The sequence below is a fragment of the Pipistrellus kuhlii genome, unplaced genomic scaffold (assembly GCF_014108245.1).
Source record: "Pipistrellus kuhlii isolate mPipKuh1 unplaced genomic scaffold, mPipKuh1.p scaffold_m20_p_3, whole genome shotgun sequence".
NCBI classification, from domain to species: domain Eukaryota; kingdom Metazoa; phylum Chordata; class Mammalia; order Chiroptera; family Vespertilionidae; genus Pipistrellus; species Pipistrellus kuhlii.
In genome coordinates, this window is record NW_023425529.1 from 29,237,636 (window position 1) to 29,258,302 (window position 20,667).

The 20,667-nt window shown below is 40.6% G+C and overlaps 1 protein-coding gene across 8 annotated transcripts in view; it reads right to left on the minus strand.

The window, feature by feature from the left end:
• ITPR2 (inositol 1,4,5-trisphosphate receptor type 2) overlaps positions 1 to 20,667 on the minus strand; it is a 424,574-nt gene that overhangs the window by 335,931 nt on the left and 67,976 nt on the right. For all 8 annotated transcript variants that reach the window (XM_036459157.2, XM_045587857.1, XM_045587855.1 and 5 more), the window contains exons 3-4: positions 1,112 to 1,227; positions 232 to 318 (exon numbers count right to left, since the gene is read on the minus strand). In XM_036459157.2, the coding sequence (XP_036315050.1) occupies positions 232 to 318; positions 1,112 to 1,227 (203 nt within the window). The remainder of the gene's footprint in view (positions 1 to 231; positions 319 to 1,111; positions 1,228 to 20,667) is intronic.

A 20,667-nucleotide genomic window follows, 5' to 3' on the forward strand; every position in this document is an offset into this window, starting at 1 on the left:
CTTGTGGATGCATCTAGAGAAGCTCACTTCTTTATGTGTATATAGCAGACTTATTACTAAACACCTGAAATAGTGTGCTGAATGTCAACTTGAAATATCACATCATCTGTAAGTACCCCCAAAGAACAAACTATTGCACCCCAAATGTTTAATGCTATTTGGTATCCTAACCAAATGCAAATTATCCATAAAATGTTCACCTCTTCTAAGAGAAAGTAAATCGACACTTACTTGGATAACGTTACTGTACTTCACGATTTCTCCCAACAGCTTCTTATTTTCTGATTCATTTTGTTTTTGTTCCAATTCTGCAGCATGCTATAAAATGATATTCAGAGTGAAAACATAGCAAACAGAATACAATAACTGACAAAGAAATAAGGATTTTTTGTTTTTTTTGTTTTTTTTAGGAACAAAGAGCACAAAGGATGCAACCATGAATAAAATAGGTTGGCCACTTTATTCCTGGGGCTTAGGGTAGGGTGACAATAATTAAATACATGATTATAATATAATGTGATGATTCTCTCAATTTAATGCTGAAATGTGGCCAAAAATATCTTGGGAAGTTTTTATGTTGGAAATTTTAGAAAAGCCCGAGGCTCGGTGGTCTTATAATTACTTCAGAGGAATATGGCAAGAAAAGCCAGGACAGTAGATGAATTTCAGAAGTCTCAAAACATAATTTCAATGATGAAAGTAACAGACATTTTAATGACACAAATTAAGTCTTATCAAATTTGTCCTCAGCCAAATCAGAAACACCAGACTTTCTTTTTCCAATCTTTCAGAAAAAAAATAATAAAGTACTGTGCCAAGTAAAATATAACTGGATCTGCTATTCCTACAGAGATTCTGAACTGGTTTCCAGTTTAATGTGAATCTGAATTTGTCAGGCACACCCTAAAAAACAGCAGCAGGAACGTATTACCTACACACCAGGGAATCAGTAGGCACACCCTATCACTTAAAAGTCCCTTCCAGCTTCAATGTGTTGTTACTCTTCTAAATCTCTGTGGACTGAGTGAAATCACGAGCCTAGGAAATAGATTTTTTGTTGCTGCTGTACCTGGTCTAGCCTAAGCCAGACAAATAGAAGCCTGGCTCTTACCTGTAATTTCTTCAGCAAGGCTGCCTCGGTGTGGTTCCCTTGCTTGGCTTGCTTAGCTTTCCAATATTGTTTCTGGGCAGAATATCGGTTCATAGGACACACCTTAAAGAGGCAGTCTGTGACAAAACAACAAACAAAATCATGTCACTTGAGAGGATCAGCGTGTCTTACATGTTTCCATTAGCCTAAGCACTGGAATCTTGGAATCCATGAGAGATCATTTAAAGGTCATGTAGCCCATCCTCCAGCCAACTCCTGAATTCCCTCTATAACAACCTGTTCAAATAACTTTTTAGACTGTGAAAATACCCGCTTCTTCATTACTTTAAGTTTCTTAAAGGGTACTTTAGCTAGAGTCATTTATAAAGAAATCAAACCAAGGTAACTATAATATTAGAAGCACTATTAATAACGGAGCATGTGGTCTCACAAATTGAATAGAATGACGTTAGAATGACATGACTGCCTTATGTGACCTTGCACAATTAATCACTTATTCATTTTATGTGTCTTTGACAGCAAAGGGATGCAAACAATAGAAACAATTACAACAACCACATTTCAGTCACCATTCCCCAAGTTTCCACATACCTGGGTGAATATGAAAATCTGGAACATAGTGTGTTATGGCAGGGGGAAAACCAAAACAAAAACAAACTGAAACCAAGATTACAGTTCTAACTCTCCCACTCAACATCAGGATGGGATACGTAGTGAAATGACATCATTGGTGATATCTCTAAGTCAAAAGGCAAAAACTGTTTTTCTTTTTTTTAATATATATTTTTTCAAATCTCACTTATTTGTTATTATAATGGCACAAATAATAAAAAATATGACTAAAATTTTTAAGGAATTTTTAAAATTCAGAAGAAATGGCTAAATTCTGTTGGTTGACATTTCCCCACCCCCCCCAACACACACACACACACACAAACACACAGGCTTTAGAAACTAATTATTACTTTATAGTTTAAAAATCATTGATGTCAGTGTATAAATATTGTATAAGTAGCAGAAAATAGGCACCCTTGGAGTCCTAAAAGTAGGATGAGAGACCATCACAAATACAATATGACACAAGAATCCCATTTGGCACATGTGTGTGAAACAACTAGACCTAAGAACTGTTACCCTCGGCAACATAAAAGCCCTAGAAATTATTTCCCACATTCTGTCCTCTATAATGAAACTATACAATTTTTTAAGCACAAATAGAGAAGTTGTTTGCAGATATCCCCAAATAAGTTCTCTTGATTTAATGCATGCTATTTTGACTATCCTGTCTGAGGCAAGTAACATTGTTTTAGTGCTGCAAAACCCAAAGCCTTATTTAAGTAGAAATGAACTCTAATCTGCAGTCTACACTTGTGACCCCTTCCATGTATGAGAAGAAGAGAGAAAAACTGGGTTCGCCATGGACTTCAAGTTCCTAATCAAGTTCGTTAGGAAATGCTCCTTTGACAGAGAAAGTGTTTTTCCTAAGCTCTACCCCACGCCAGTAGCGCTCCTAACTAGTGGTATCGTTGGGTAGCTAGCTAAGCAAGGGTATGCGTCATGATCCCAATCACTGAGGCTGAAGTGGTTGTGAAGTGAAGCCACACATCCTGCCAAGCCAGGCATCCTGGCCAGGTGGTGTTGCCGGGTACTAAGACTCAGTCCCTCTCCTCAGAAAGCTCACAGGCTAGTGGGTAAGACAGGCCCCCGCCATGTGTTCCAGTTTCACCCTGAACTGGAACTCTGGGGGGCAGGTGCTGTGGGGCATGAAGATGCATGTGGTCAACTTCACCAGGGCAGGCCAAGGAGTTTTTCCCAAGGAGAAGACACAAGCCAAATTTCAAGGAACCAAGAGGAATTCAGCACCTTGCCAAAGGGGTTCAAATGCTCTGCAGGGAGGGGCAAGGTGGGAACAAAGGCAGGGAAGAAGAATGCTGAGGGCCCCTCTAACCTTGCAGGGAGGCCACGGCTCAGGCTGAGAAATGAAGAGGCAGTGGTCTGCTGAAGTCAGGGCCTGGAGAATGCCACGTGCCAGGCTGGAGAGTATGTGCTTTGTCTCCCGGGAAATCTCAAACACCCATGTGAAAGGTGATGTGAGCAAACTGGCAAGAAGACCAGCACAAAGCAAGCATGCTGAGAGACAGGGAGGATCTGAAATTGGGCTGGATGGTAATAGCCGATTTCAAAGAAAACATCAGAATCAACAGGCTTAATAATCTGTCAGGTGGGAGGGCTGTGAAGGAGAGGGAACATGAGGATGGCCAAGTGAACAAGTTTCCACCCACTCTGTCTGAGCTACAAAGCCTTCGATCTCAAAAGCCCTTTCTATAATATGTGCAGGGCCCTATGTGAAGGTCCTCGGCAGCAATCCCCCACAGGTGGCAGTGCTTTTCATGTTACAGTGAATGACCAATCTGCTTCACCACTATGGTAGGACTATTTTGGTGAGCAGGAGGGAACGAAGGGCATACAGTCTTCTGTAAATTTGCTTAGTTGATGGCAGTGGTGGTGGTGATGTGTGTGTGTGTGTGTGTGTGTGTGTGTGTGTGTGTGTATTTGTGTTTAGTTCTCTCTGACTCTTTTAGAAAATAGGAAAAAAAATCAACTGGTCTTGAGCTAGTCAGATATTTTGTCTGATTCTCAATTTATTGGGCAATGCAGTGTGAATAATACCTGTCGTGCCTCAATCGAAGGGCTGCTGAGATACGCCCAAAAGATAATCTGTGTGGAAGTACTGACCCTGTGAATGTCAAAGCCCTTTTACAAATGTGAGGTATTACTACCCAATATTAATATTGCTTCATTAGTCCAGCAATAGCTTCGCTAAGATTAAAAGATGACTAAACCCTAACAGAGCTCTCAGCACGAAGCAACAGAAAGTAGGGTTGAATACGAACCCAAAGTGCCCAATTCCCAAACAAGTATCAGCCCTTGGGGTTCACAGTGTTTGTATAAAATTCCCTGATTCCCTGAAACAGCATGGCGGTGAGCAGCAGATGCAATCTCCATTGCCTTGAAACATCTTAGAAAATATGCAGACACAGGCACTGACACCCAGCAGGGGCGGAGCCCCGACAAGCCTCCCACATTTCCCGGCCAGCAGGAATCCAACTGTCTAGGAGCTATGGGCTTTGTCTGCCCTGGTCACCCTGCTTCTAAAACTAGCTCGCTCGTTCTCTAACGTTAGAGCAGGGGTGTCGAACTCAATCAGAGAAGGGGCCAAAATCTAAAATCCAGCCTAAATCGCGGGCCAAATGGTTTACTGAACAGTCATAAACTGTCATTGTGATGGAAACGCAGCGGAGTGCAGTGATGACAGCGCGGTGCGGGCCACATTGGAAGGCCTGGCGGGACGGATTTGGCCCGCGGGCCTTGTGTTTGACACATGTGCATTAGAGGGATATGCACTGCTAACAATTAGGTTTTAGGGAGGAGTCCCATCCAAAAGCAGCCAGTGCCATTTGTTAATTAGGTAACAACAGTCTCTTCATCGCGTCAAGACTCAAGGAATAGATCAACCAAAGGACTTATATGCATGCACATCAGCCTAATCAACGGACACAGATAACAGGGGGGAAGGGCATGCATTGGGGAAAGTAGGTAATGGGGAAATAAGGACACATATGTAATACCTTAATCAATAAAGAAATTTAAAAAAAAAAAAAAAGATTCAATAAATAATCAAAAAGGAAAAGTTGGCCTCATAGGACAAACACCAAAAGCACAAATAAAAGGAAGTAATTTGAGTTAACTTTTTTTAAGCTTAACCTAAAGACCTGGGACCAAGAATTTTGCAGAATTTCAGAAGCTGAAAAACGTTAGAAATCTAACATAACGTGCTACATTCAATCGGGCAATATTATAGAACTATGCCTTAGAATTAGAACTTTTTTTTTTTTTTACAAATGTGGAAGGAAAATCAGCCCACAGAAGTGTTCACTTTAAAATGAAAGACGCAAGGTCCTCTTCAGCCTGCTGACAAAGGCTCGGGGAGGGAGTGAATCTACCAGACCTCTGAATGGTGTGGAGCACAAAACCCATGGCATGTGACCTGTAACTCAAAGAACCCACCTTCCCATGTTATTCTGAAAACCAGTTTAAACCTCTGCTTACCATACCCACCTAACCAGCTTTGAAACGTTTTTGCTTTGTGCCTATAAATACGCTTTCTAAAGTATTTGTCTCCAGGCAGTTTCTGCACCCAGAGCTGTCTCTGGAACTCCATCTGGGACTATTATACCTAAAGTTCAAGCTACCGCAGGGGCCAGCAACTTCCTTTGGCAATTGGTGGAAGGAGCACTTTCTGTTTCATTTCTCCTCCCTCCTGAGATTTGAATGAGGCAAGACATAGAACACCATTAGCCAATGCCTGTCACAAAGCGGGCACTCAACAAATGGCTCTTTCTTGGTAGCCTGTAAGATGACCTCATATGATTACAGAGAATGTGGCTGCCAAGGGACTTATTATCTCCAGGTGGAGAAAGGTGGGGAGGGAGGCAGCTGGAGCTTTTCTCTTTGTGATATAAACAGGATGCAGCAGAGTTCAGTGAGACAATGGGACCTTCCCCAAGATAAAACAGAAAAGGGGTAAGAAAACTCTCCCTAGGGTGAGGGACAGGCAGACTAGGGTAATTAGAATTCACAGTTGGTCAGGGGAGAGGTATGCCTCCAACCAGTCTGAAATATAACTGCAGCTCTGTTTACTCCGTTTTTCTAAGGAACACATCCTGACCCAATGTCTGCACAAAGCTCTCTATGCTTAGAAGTTAAAAAGGAACGTGTTCTCCTTAAGCATAGGAACTTCATATTGAACTTTTACCCCCTTTGATCATGGCATCCGGCAGGCGTGGAGAAAGTATCAAACAGGGACAGTGTTCTCTAGAACGTTATAGACACCAAAGAGAATTTACACTGCAGGTGTTCGGAAACATTAGCATTTACCGCAGCACATGGGTGGGCAGCCGTGAAGACTGCAGAATAACTTCCTCCAGGCAAAAGTCCACTCCTTTACTGAACAAGGGAGGAAAATGGCCTTCTGTAGTTACAGACTGCCAACATGTTAGAACTCAAAGAGGCTTCCGCTGTTAAGGGATCAATAGGAATGTTATAGATTCTCAGGCTCAAATATCAATTACCTGATTCATACATTAATGGGTAAGTACTCCAAAACAAACAACACTTTACTGTTTTTTCTTGCTCCATTTGAAGTGAATAAATTCAAATAATATTCAAATGCATTGATGCTAATTTTCATTTCTGTCTAAGTTTAATTTTGGGAGTAAGCAAACCATTCCACTGCACATAAATGGAATTTCCCCCCCCCAAAAAAACCATAATATATAATTTTTAATTAATTTTCCCATTCTCAAAATGTCATTATTTATACAGATAATCAAAAAGTGTAATAAGCAGACTGATTCAGAAATCAAAATGCAAGTCTGTCAATCCCATTACACAAATATCAAGTCCAAAAGAAAAGAAATGGAAATTAATTTATACATATACAAATGTATGCATATCTATATGTATCGATAACATATATATAGAAACAATATATGTATAATTTATTTTATAGACTTATTGGTATTTTATTTATAAGTATATGTTATATACATATAAAACCTCATTTCATTATTCTTTGAGGTGAGTATAGTTTTAATATGAGGAAAGAGAAACTCAGAACATTTTACCTATTCTCAAAGCTAGTCTTTAGGCTTAATCCAAATCAATCTGTCTCCAAAACCCATATTCATAATTTAATAAAAGATATTCGATATTTCTCAAATTAAAACTTAACATATATATCTATGTACAGTCACTGAAAGTAAACCACACAACTTGACAGTGTAGCTGTGTCTGGTTTCATACTCCAGACCTGCTGAATTTCTCCTACAAGGACCCAAAAATGTATTAAAAAGAGACTATCCGAATATCTGTAACTATGGCCTAACTGAAGGAGCAAGTAAGAAACACCTGAACAAGAAATTTTACTGCCTCAAGTCCTCCACTTAGAAAGTAATAATTTTTAAATAGCTGGACAATTAAACTGTTAATACAGAAAAATTAACTTTATAAAGATAGCCTTGCCTTTTTAAACCCATTTTAGCATGTCAATAAAAACTCCCAGCTTGAAAAAAAATGTTTAATTCTAACACAGGCTATTTTATGTCATATGTAATAGAGATATTTAGATTGAAGAATTACTTGCTGTTCACTGGCTAGTGGCTAAATTAATTACTATCCTCATATGGGAGACCAAGAACAAATTCAGTTTCTTATGCTAGGTCCTCTGTGATCAGAGATTTATCCACAAGAACAAGAGAGACCATGGAGTCCTAAACGTCGTTATTGTAGATTTATGCCCAAGGGAAACTGGCTCTCTGGTGATGATTACCACCAAAAAGCATCTATCTGTACAGATAATTTAAGAGTCAATTAATAATAACTTTAGGGAAGTGTTTTACAAACTAACTGTGCACACCAGGTTGCAATCAATTTATTTGGTCCCAGTCAGCCTCTTTTGCATGGAGTGGAATGGAAAGGAGTGGAGTGGAGTGGAGTGAGGTGGGGTAGGGTGAAACAAAAGGGAGGGAAGGAAAGGGGAAAGGAGGAGAGGGGAGGGGAGGGAAGGAGAGAGAAGGGGAGGGGTGGGGAGGGTTGGGGAGGGTAATGGAATAATAAGAGAAACAGAGAACACTGCAAGTAGCAAGTAATATTTCAAGAAACTTGTTTCAGGGGGACTGGGGTGTGCATGTATGCGTGTGTGTGTGTGTGTGTGTGTGTGTGTGTGTGTACATGCTAGATTACAATGTAAAATGTATTTTTTTACTAAGTGTTGTAATAAAGTGAAAGTCACAATTTTCAAGGACTACACATGTACACAAGTTAGGGTTAAAGGCAATGGAAATTTTTTAAAAGAGAGAGAAACCCTGTGGGCAAAGGAGAGGAAGCCAACGGCCAAATGAAAAATTGGCTCTATGACTTCTGAAAAATACAAAAACTATCCTTTTAGTAATTGAGCAATAAAACTGTTATGTAGGCCATTACAATGGAAGAGGAAGATGCCCTTTTAAAAATACCTTTTTTCCACACTCTGATTGCCCTCTCCATGTATGGCAGCACCCATCTCTCTGATGCTACCTTTCGTGAGCTAACACGTTTGCAGGGAGCTCTGCATGCAGCTCCTATTATCTGCCGCGGGAAAGATGATCAGAATCTGTAGAAAGAAACTCCTGCCAAGTTGCCCAGGAAACAATCGTTGGATGCCTCTTCTTTCTTCTCTGAAAGGCCTTACTGTCTGTTTTGTCTCCTATTAAGATGCAAACACCTGAGAAGGGAACACACTAAGGTCTTGGCTCTCAGTTTAGCAGTGGAGAGAGATACAGCTCCCTGGGGGGAGGTGGACTGGTGCCTCAGATCTGGGGAAGAAACCCTTCAGGGTACCAACATCTGGCCAAATACATGGGAAAGCTGTCTGTCAAATTTCCAGATGCTGCTGACTGAGGAGAAAAGCTCATTTGACATATAAAAGCCTACATTTCAAACATCTCTATGGTACAAACATCGGCACCATTAAACTTTAAACAAGTTTAAATATAAAGTTCTGAATTTCTGTTCAGAAAAAATTCAACTGCTTAACCAAGACTATTAACAGCTAATATTGGGGCAGGGAGCACAGACAGGCTTGCGTTCAACTTCACATAATCAACGTGACCATACATCCCTGTGTGACCAGAACAATTCTGGTTTATGCCTGTTACCTGAGCCTAGTTACTGTGTCTGCTTTCAGTCTCCAAAGTGTCCTGATTTGAAGGATGAAGTGTATAATCACCCCAAATATAACAAATGAATACTGTGATTTGGGGGGAAGGAGGCTGAAAAGCTGATGCACCCATTTTGGCCTGATTAATATAAGAATGGAGTTTAAACCAGATGAAGTAAGAACACATCCAGACTGCTGGGCTCAATTGTGCACATCCAGAATATTAGGCTCAATTCCAGGTGGCATGCTTAAAGTGTCACCTAATAAAGCAGCCCCTCTCTGAAGTTAGGCAAATGGGAAAGCACGCAAACTACAGAAATCAACTATAGTGGGAACTAAGAAAAGAGTAGGCGGAATCTCACTTTGTATAGCTAAATGCCTACATGTAAAAGAAGAAAGAGGTTTCTTTCTATGTCGATCCAAAATCAAAGCAAAATTTTTTTTTTCCAATGTAAGGAAAATCTAGCCAGCAATTGGAAAAGTCAAAAAAAAAAAAATACAAATTAATCAGAGGCGAGTACACTTTTACTGTAGTGCAGAGGCAGAGCTGATGAGAAATGCTGAAGAGACCCTGCATTGGGAAGGAGGTCCCTTCCTCATTCATGCCACCTTCCGTTTTATAATGGAATTCGTGGGGGTGAATGGCATGGAGGGGTAGAGTCCGTGTTCTTTATTCAGTGATAAAAAGGTCAGGCCTCTCACCTGCCTCAGCTGTATTTATCCCATGTGACTTGGCTTGGTGTCTCACTATTAAAGAGACCAGGAAATTCCACCCCTGGACCCTGTAAAAATATCCTACTATGATATTAAATATCTGCCAGTACTAGGCTAAAATGCTCAACTAAAGCATCCCATAAATATGCATTATGACTACTTCCAACTCTACACTCCAGATGAACAATTACATTTGTGTTTCTATCTCAGAGCTTTAGAAGCATGATGATCGTTATTATTGTGATAGGACATTTGTGCACTAGGGGGGGGGGGCGGTTCCTCAGCCCAGCCTGTGCCCTCTCACAGTCCAGGACCCCTTGGGGGATGTCCAACTGCTGGCCTAGGGGGAAAGTGGGCCTAAACCAGCAATTGGACATCCTCCGAGGGGTCTTTAGTGCTGCCACAGAGGCTGGAGAGGCTCCTGCCACCACTTCTGCGCTCTCCATGAGCCCAGCTTCTGGCTGAGCTGTGCTCCCCCTGTGGGAGCGCACTGACCACCAGTTGCAGCTCCTGCATTGAGCATCTGCACCCTGGTGATCAGTGCACGTCATAGCGATCGGTCATTCTGCTGTTCAATTGATTTTCATATTAGCGTTTTATTTTATAGGATTTTCTCTCTTAAGTATTTTATTTGGTAAAGTATTTCTAGATTAAAAGATGAGTAGAATATCAAAGGGAAAAGAAATGATAAACAAGAAACATCTCTCTCCCTCCCACCCACCCACACATACATACACACATAAACAAACATGCGCACACAAATACACACTAACAGCAGCTAACGCTGAATGGTCAAACATCCTGATAAGTGCTTCACATGAATTCTTTAGTTTTCATAGAAAAATATGAGACAGCTGCTATTGTCCCCATTTTACAGATGGTAAAGCTGGAGCTTGAAGGTAAGGTCAGAGTTAGGAAGTGGCAGAGCTGGGCTTCAAACCCAACCAACTTCACAGTCTGTGCTGTAAAGATGGAGATGGAAGGGCACACACAATCAGCTACTTTCCAGTTTGAAAAGCAGAGCAGTAAAATATTGGAAAGCTGAGAAGTGGAAGGAAAGGTGGGACTGGAAAGGAAAGACGGCTGGATATGAAAAGTAGGGACCTGAGAGATAAGATAACAGTAACTAATGCAGGAGGCAGGGTGTGGGAAGTATAAGAAACAATTGTGGCATTTTCTTCTCCCTGCATTTATTTTGTCTTCTTTCCAACCTATTCTTCCTATTTCCTCTATAAATTCGCTTGATGTTCTCTTCCACAATTTCTTAGGCTCTCCCTCATTCTATGTCGTTCTGTTGTATCTCCTCTGTTTTCCTAGTCATTTTCTTGTTTTTACCTTCTCTTATTTCACCCTTTCTTCAATATTTCCTTTATCTCTTCTCTGAACATTTTTTTCTCTCTCTCTCTTATATGATTAAAAAAATTGTACTTAAAGCATGTTACTATTTTCTTTGGATAAGATTATTTATATCTTGTGTATTTCAAATAAAAATATAGATGAATAAGGCACTTCCTTATCAAACTCTACTTAAAATTAAGTAGCAAAAGCAAAACATCTATCTAACAGTAGGCATGCAGCCAGAATGTAAAAAATATTCTTACAAGTCAACTAAATAATACATACAACCTAGGAAGTTATGAACAGACTCATCACAAAAAAAGAACTATAGAAGGCCAACAAGCACATAAAATGATGCTCAACATTATTGGTCATTAGGGAAATGCAAATTAAGACTGCTAGCGTAAGTAGCTACATATTAATAAAGGAAGGGAACAGAGAAAATCAGACATTATTAAGCATAATCAACTAGGAAGCATAAGCCAGCTTTGCTAGGAAGTTGTAACATTCGTAGGAACCCCAGGGATTATAGCATTGTCCCACCCAGAGGATTAGAGTTCATCCCTCCCTTGTGTACGGAGGAAGGACCAGCTTTCCAATCTCCCCAAGGTCCAACAGGTCCATCCCCCAACCCCCCAGATCATGTGGGGGAAAGAAGCGCATGTGCAGAAAAAGCCAAAATGACAAAGGCGGAGATGCTTCTATGAGGCATGTGTAATAGGACCAAGATGGTGATCACAGAGGCCTGTCTGTCTAGCCTGGGAAAAGGATGAGGTTGGATAAGGAACATGGAACCTCAGAAGATCTAAGAAATAGATTGGGCAGAGGGTTGGCCCAGCAGAAGCCAGGAAAGATTGAGAAGTTGATTGGTTATTTTGATCTCTATCTCTGTCTCTATCTCTATCTCTATCTCTATCTCTATCTCTATCTCTATCTCTATCTCTATCTCTATCTCTATCTCTTACTCTAACATGTGCTCAACCCATTCCTTCACACATCTTCTCTCCATATCACCCTTGTAGCCTTGCATCTGGGGCCAGTAGTCACACAGACCTTAAGCAGGCTCCAAGTCCAGTTTGGGTACTGAATATAGCAGCGCCAGACAGCCAGAGCACAGCCAGGAACAGGGCAAAGCTTTGATATAAATTAAGCTTTGGCATGGCACTGAATCTCTGGACATTGGACCTATTTGGGGGCCTGATGAAGACAAGGTTGAACTTCCAAGGGGGAACTGATGGAGATGGGACCTTGGAAACCTGGGACAGCCTTCAATTTGCACCCAAATAAATCTTACCACACCACAATCTCCTAAGCATGGGTCTCTCAGAATGCTTTCCTTGCGATCTTGTGAAAGAACCCCACTTCTACTGGCAAGAAAACCACAATTACATGCCACCACACACATCCACCAGAAAGGCCAAAATTAAAAATAATAACAATATCACAAATTGGTGAGGTGTAGAGCAACTGGAATTCTCATACATGGTACATACATACATTCTGACACTCATACCTGGAACAAATGCAAAATAGTTCAGCTACTTTCAAAATGTTTTGGTAATTTCTTGAAAAGTTAAACATACACTTAATATCTGATCTGACAATTCCATGGCAAGGTATCCACACAAGACCATGAAAACATATGTCCACACAAAGCCTGTATGCGATGTCCATGTTGGCATGATGTATAATAACCAAAAGGGGAAGCAGGAGGACAGTCCAACTCTAAATGTGGCATTATGCCTGAGCAATGGAATACTGCAAGGATGAATCTCAAAAACACCAACTAAAGAAGCCAGACACAAAAGACTATATTTATGTAATGCAATTTTTAGGAAATTCTAGAAAACTTAAAAGTATATCACCCAAAAGAAAGTCAATGGTTGTCTGGAAATGAGGTGAGAACAAGGACTGACTGCAAAGGCCAAGAAGAAACTTTTCCGGGGGAAATGGAAGGGTGACTGTAGTGCTGGTTGCATAAATGTATACATTAACCAAAACTTGCTGAACTGAGCACACGGTGAGTGGATTTTGTTGAATGTAAATTACTGTACAATGAAAGTGAAAATGTATTATTCTACTTGTATATGGCCTTCACTTGTTTGCTTTTCTATGGATCAGCGGTTTTCCATAAATATTCTTAAAACAAAAGATTAACTCTGGACACACAATAAGGATCTGTTGTTATTGTTTGGGCTGTGGTTTACTTGCTTTGGGAGGAAGAAGGCTGGGTGACACGTTTACTACAACAGGAGCTAGCTGGCTGTCCTGTACGTGGTAGCTCTCCTAAATATTTGGGGATTGATTGGTAAGGCACACCCAGGAGTGAAGTAGGCAGATCTGGTTGAACCTAGGGAGACAATTTTTCCTAAACACAACACAAAATAAAAACGGGGCTTATTCCAACATTTAATGTTAATTTAGAAAAAAGAACAGCCTGGAACACCCTGTCAGACCTGAAAGTGAGGAGCCAACACAGACTACGGAGTCCCATCTCAAGGACTTGAAGAGGTTCCCACTGACCTCAGAAGAAACTGAGCATCAGCATTAATTACTGAGCAGGATCACAGCGCACCAACATCAGATACGTTAAAATAAAAGTTTGTGGTTATAAAAACACTTATTGGTCATCTTTGGACGTTAGGGTACCAACTCATTACTCCAAAAATGAGTAAGTAAAGGAAAAAAGTAAGCATTCAAAAAGAAAGATAACGAGATGTGATTTAAGGAATTACATGTTGTTTTCCTAACTGTTCTAGCAGTAATTATAAAATATTCTGGAGAGCCACCTTAGTGCATGTCATTAGAGATGCTAGGATATGCGTACTGGGAAATGCAAAGTAATACTTATGAATAAAAGTTGTGATGCTTTATTAAAAAATAAAGAAAGATAAGAAAAGGGGAAGGTATATAAACACAAATATAGTACAGACACGGAAGCATAACTACACTACCCTGCAAAGTAGAAGGAGCAAGCTGCACAGAACTGTACAATGTGCTCCCAGTGCTACAAATCTATACCATGCTTTTATATGCTCAATAAAAAACTTGGGGGCATAAACTCTTAAGTGTGGTTATCCCTGCAGAATGAAAATGGGCATTGCAGAGGAAGAAAAATTATTTTCATGTTGTACTTCTATTACTCTTGTAAAAGTTTTAAACCAATAAATTTGTAAACAAAAAAATTCATTTTTACAAGTAGAGATCTAATTTATTGTGGACTATTTGTTAGCTTCACTTAGTCCACACATGTTCTTTCCATGGAACTCACTGATTGAGTAGCTCCCAATAATGCACCTGTTAAGAAACTGTGAGACACAATAGGACTGAGGGGAGTAAGACTCCTGGTGAGGGAGGGAGACGAAGGCATGCACATACCACCTGGATGCCTGCTGTCCCTGCAGCCATGCCAAGGCCTTCCCAGACACATTTCAACTACAACTTATTCCTTTTCCTCTCTAGCAGTGAATGATACAATCAGAAAAATTCTCAAATGCTAGCAGCACTGAAACAAATGAGGAGTGAGTCCACAAGTACAATGACTTCTCCAAGTACTCCAAGTGCTAGTGAGTGTTACCTCTTTTGCCAACTAGGTCAGGATCTCTGTATTAGCCAGTTTTACATCTGTGCATATACACTGAGTGGCCATATTATGATGTCTGAATGCATAATAATCTGACTACCCAGTGTATATCCTATATAATAAAAGGCTAATATGCAAATTGTCCCTCGACCAGGAGTTCGACCAGCAGGCAGTCCGGCCATCCGCCCATGTCCCCTCCCCCTGGCCAGGCTGGCAGGACCCCCCCCCCCCATGCAGGAATTCATGCACTGAGCATATATATATATATATATATATATATATATATATATATATATATATGGCCAGATTATTCTGCGTTCAGAGATCATAATAACCTGGCCACTCAGTGTATGGTCAGCCATATATCTACAACAGTTGACAGTCACAGACTGGAGTGGAAGATCATAAAGAGTCAGGAAGACTAAAGAGAATTGATGTTTTAAGGCACTACAAAAATAGAGAAGGTTCTTAATCTGGGAACCATGAGCCCACAGTTGGATGGGATTCATAAAGGTCTACAAATCTCCTAAAAAGTGTTAGAAAGTGTGTGTGTGTGTGTGTGTGTGTGTGTGTGTTCTCGTTCGCAAGTGCATTTCCTGTAAGTCAGCCTATAGCTTTTATCAGATTCTGAGAGGGAAATAGACCCTTCAAAAACCTGTAGGAACAATACTGTACGGGAATAAACCATTATGATCACCTTAGGCTCTCAAGCTGGTAACTATACAGTGAGTTGTAGGCAGCCATGAGCTAAACTCTGCTTTGTTAATCAACAGAAGAAAAAGTGCATAAGGAAGGAGAGGACTGTTACAAGATGCTTTAAATGAAAGAGGAAGAGGCTCTGGCTGGTGTGGCTCAATTGGTTAAGCATTGTCTGTGCACCAAAGGTTTGCCGGTTCAATTCCTGGTCAGGACGCATGCCGGACGCTATTGCTGTAGCCAGAGGAGAAATTATGGCAACTTGGATCAGGTCTGTGAGTTGGTAAGAAATCAGATTCTAGTTACATACAAGGATCATACAGGCTACATCCCTGGTAGGGAGCGTGCAGGAGGCAGCCAATCAATGTCTGTCTCTCTCTCTCTCTCCCTCTCTCTCTCTCTCTCTCTCCCCCACACACACTGTACTCCTCCCTCCCTTACCTTCTCCCTTCCTCTCTCTAAAAGTCAATTTAAAATCTTAAAAAGTGGAGGGGGGAGGGAACCAGAGAGAAGAGTTGGTCCTAAATGTGTGCCAGGCTGGGAGGAACTCTAGGAGCAGGTGTGCAGGAAGCCAGGGGAGTGCCCAGCACCAGCATGAACAAGCATATCTGTATGATGTGGAAAGACTGATGAAGACGAAGAAGAACATAGAAACCCCACTTCTGTGAATTCACCCAATAGAAATGAGGGCTTTTGCCCAGCAAAAAAAATGTCAAGTGTGTTCAAAGCAATAATATTCATCATAGCTCCTAACTGTCCACAAATCAGACAATGGATAGACTTTGAGGTGTTCATAGAACAGAATCCTAGAAAGTAATGAAAAACATGAATTGCTGCTACATGCAACATCAATGGATTACATAGACATAATGTTGGACAGAAGTAACCAGCCACAAAAAAAAACATCTACTGTTCACTCCTATATATATACCCAAGAGAATTAAAACTATTCATCCACACAACAACCTGAACATGAATGGATATAGCATTATTCCTAATAGCCAAAAATTGGAAACAAACCAAATTTCTACCAACTGAGGATAAAGAATAAAATTGGGATAAACACACAATGGGTTATTACTCATCCATAAAAGCTAAAGATTTACTAATTCATGATCTGGCATGGATAAACCTTGAGAACACTACACTAAAGTCACCAAAGGCTTGTATGTTTCCATTTATGTGAAATTTCCAGAACAGGCAAATCCATAGGGGTAGAAAGTAGATTAGTGGTTGCCAGCGGTGGAAGGAGGAGAGTGGGAAGTGACTGCTAATAGCTGCATCTTTTTCAGGTGATAAAAAAGTTTTAGAATTCAAAAATGATTAATGGTTGCACAAAATTTTGAATATATTAAAAACCACTGAATTTTATGCACTTAAAGGGTGAATTCTAAAGTATGTGAATTATCTACGTACTAGAGGCCCGACACACAAAATTTGTGCAAGGGGCTCGGCCCCCTCGTCCAGAAGGTCATCTGGAAGGATGTCTGGCCTAATTAGCATATTGTGCTTTTATTATTATAGATTACTGATGATATTTCCCAAACAGTATTTTACCCTTCCATGTAACTCCTGAAATACCTAACACTATGGTCCTGCAAAACCCACAGAATCATGTCTAGCCCACAGCATGTGCTCAGTGAAGCAAATTCACCTTGCCAGTTGCCTAGATTAAAAACCCTAAAGACATCTTTCACTCCCATCTCTTGCATATCATGTCCAAAATAAAAAAATAAAAATAAAATAAAAACCATGGCTCTACTGTTAAAATGTATCTGGAATCTGATTTCTTTGCAATTCACTGACCTGATCCAAATCATCATAATTTCTCCTCTGGCTACAATAACATCTGGACAAGTCTCCCTGTTTCTGGCCCTGGCCCTGTAACTGCTAATTCTCCCCATTGAGGGGGGAGGGGCGGGGGATTGAAGGTAAGTCAGTCAGGTCCTGTCAGCCTCCACTCAAACCCTCCGATGGCTCAGCTCCTCTATCACCCCAAGGACCATCCTGAATTCATCTGCTACCTCAGGCCACTCACTAATTCAGCCCCAACCATCCCTCCTGCCTGGTAGTTCCCACACTGATCCAGGACACCCTACTTCAAGGCCTCCGACCTCATGCTCCCCTTGCCTTTGACTTTTCCCCAAGGTTTCTGCCAAGTCAGACTATCTCCCCTACTTCAGGCTCCGCTCAAATATCAGTGAGGCCTTCCCTGACACTGAATAAGCAACCCCTTTCCAGCCAGCACTCTGTTCCCATACTTTATTTTTCTTCACATTATGCCATCTGATAAACGCCTGGCTCCTAGAAGGTGCTCAGTGAATGTTTCCTGAATGAAGATATACACACGCATGAATAAATGAATGAAATATTTGTTATATTAATTCCTGGATGTTGAATAAAACTTTACAAACTTTGGTACAATCTGAACTTTTCTATCACAAGGATGGTTATTTTTACCATTGTGTTATAAGACACAACCAGAAGAACCTGCAATGTAACTGGATCCTATTTGTGATATGCCTAAAGTGTAAAACAAAAGCAATAAATCAAAAGGAAATGTGCTCTCTTTTCTTGATTGTCTTACCATCTACATGGCCTTTTTGAGAAAGTGGTTATGATGACCTTTTATAATAAGGAAAAAGTGAGTGTGGAGGAAAATACTGTGACAGGGAAAATGTTATTCGTTTATATTGCCAGAAGCTTTCTGATCATAGTTAGGCGAAAGAAGGTAGGTGCAATGTTTTCCAGATTAATGTTCTTGCGAAAGTGAAAAAGATTTCCCAAGTAGCAACATTATAAATGCTCTCAAGGGTCCAAGGGGCCCACCCTGCCAGCAGATAAGCAAGAGCCTTGCCAGGAGGGGCGGGCTTTGATGTGACCAGGAATGACAAACAGCAGGCCTCCCCTGCTCCTCGCCTGCTGGATGGAAACGTGGGAACACAGAGGAGGCCTGGCCTTCTTTCCTTTTATCCTTGAACAAACACAGACACCGAGCAGATGTGACTTCACTAAGTATGAGCTGGTTCAACTGATGAGCAGCTTGGATTGCACTTCTAATGTTGACATACTGCGGTGTTCCCACTCAGTGCGCCTGGGGCCAGACCAAAGGCGAAAGCAACCCTCTGCACCAAGGACATAAGAGATTATCTGAGGCGTCAATTTGGGGGAGTCTTAGCAATCTGGTCAATGGTACTGGATCACGTTTCGATAGCCCACACTGCAACGTTGAACTCCCTGCTTGTCAGAGCAGTTGCTACTGAGCTAGCTGACTCACATTGTGGGAAGAAGCTCAAGAAAGGAGAAGGGTTTCCTTAGCAAAATCCTCCCTGAAAGAAGGCATCAAAGTGTATATGAAAGTCACAATTTAACCAAGCAAACATTAGGAAACCAATGGTTTGGGAAAGAGAAAAAAAAAAAAAAAAAAACACGTGGTGATCCCAATGTTGTTTTATGGAGCACAGTTAGCAAAAGCCATTTAAGTGGCTGTAACCTTCAAAGAAAATTTCACCGGCACGGTTTCTTACTCATAACTCAAATTTTAGTTCTAATGCTAAGAACAGAGACTGGCACAGTAATAAATGCCAACACGACTGAAGCTACTTCTAAAAAGTGAACCTCGTTCTTCCAAGAAGCCTTTCTTGACTACTGATATATATCGACTCACAAAAAAAGTCCTCCTCAGACCCCTACAATACTTACACTTCGACAATGATTATAAATTGTTCATGTTGTTCTTTAATTATTTTATGCATAGATGCTTATCTTCCCAACTTATCTCCCAACTCTCTCAAATTCAGAGACGGAGCACTAGATTTCTTTGGAATAACCCAACAATACCTAACCAGAGGGACACGGAGCAGGATGAAGTAGGAAACATCTCTCCCCATTCACCCAAAATGATCATAAACAACTCAAATGTAATATTCTACACACACACACACACACACACACACACACACAAGTTCTAATATGCTCTTCATGAGCAGCTTCTTTGTGTGCTATCATGAGCATGCAAATAGAGGGAACCTGGAGAATGAGCCCATTCTACATCGCCCCCTGTCCCACATTCACTGAGCTTAGAGAAAACAGGGCCAGTGTTTTCTGTGGTACGTATTCAGGAAGCACAGGACGTGAGTTTGAATAGAAAATGAGCAGAAACAACCTGACAATTTGCCACTCTAAAACATGTAAACTTCTGCCTTCGCTGCTGCTTGGTTCTACGTAGTATGGCATGCCTCCTCAGATATCGGATCTGCTAACGCTTATCTCTGTCAGAAGCCTGTGGGAGATTTCATCCAGAGAGGCCTACCACCCCAGGCTTGCTGAGAGCATCCCAAACAATCTTCTTACTAAAGCCCATGTGGGCCATTTATAACTAATTTATCCAGTACTCACCAATAAGATCCACATAAGAAAAACAGAGCTTTTTCAAGGTAATTCAGCAAAATTGGGTATTTCAAAATAGTTCTTTGTTGTATACACCTGCATTTTCCTCCAAAGACCTCAAGTGTTCTCTTATATGTTATTTTATGTGCTATTTTGTTTGGTTTCTTAATTAACTTGAGCCTACTTCCCTTAGTAGCTACTTAAGAATGACTAAAGGTGAGAAAGGTGTGCTTCTGGATTCCCTTTCAAATTCACAAAAACACTTTTGCTTGCTAAATATCCAAATAACTCAAAACTGATCAATTGCTCAGGTCAGGGTCAAACTGTCTGAAGAGATTATCAATCTCCCCAAGTTTTTCTATACGGGTTAAGCATTACTTGGTCCAACTTCACGGGCCATCTTGTTTTATCTGAACTTTCAGTTAGTACATTAAAATGCACAACTTTAAATTTTTAAAGAAAAAGAATTCATGAAATTAGCCTTCATTCATTCATTTAATCACTCCGTTTTCATTTCTACAATTAACTGCTCCCAGTGCAGAGCTCAGAAAATACCTACTATAACTTGGTCCTCACTTGACTGTTAGTACTGCTACCTTGGCAATTTTTACTTCCTCGTCGATGTCATTAGCTATTTTTGAAAGTATTAATAGACAATTCCAACAGGTATGCATCACAAGGAACCATATGAAATTAGCACTTTTGTAGATTTAAAAATAAAATACTGGTAATTTCATATAGTTCAAACCCAATGTATGCTTAAAACAGCTTCAATTTCTCACTTCTTCATGCTACTCATTCAAATATTATAAAGTTTTGTCGAATCAAATTCCATAAGGTTTTTCTGATATGTCTCTTGTTCTGTTTTACAGCCACCATTCTCCATTTGCTAAACTTCACCAAAGCTCATCAATCACCACTTCTTGACAGGACAACTGTAACTGTGCCCTTGCTTGACTGTCCATCACTCCTATCTCTCCTAATCCTGTCTCAAGACCACTGATCAGTTTCTTCCAATACCACTTTCAGCAGGTCTTCCTGTTCAAAAATTCTTCTGCATCAAATACAAGTTTATTT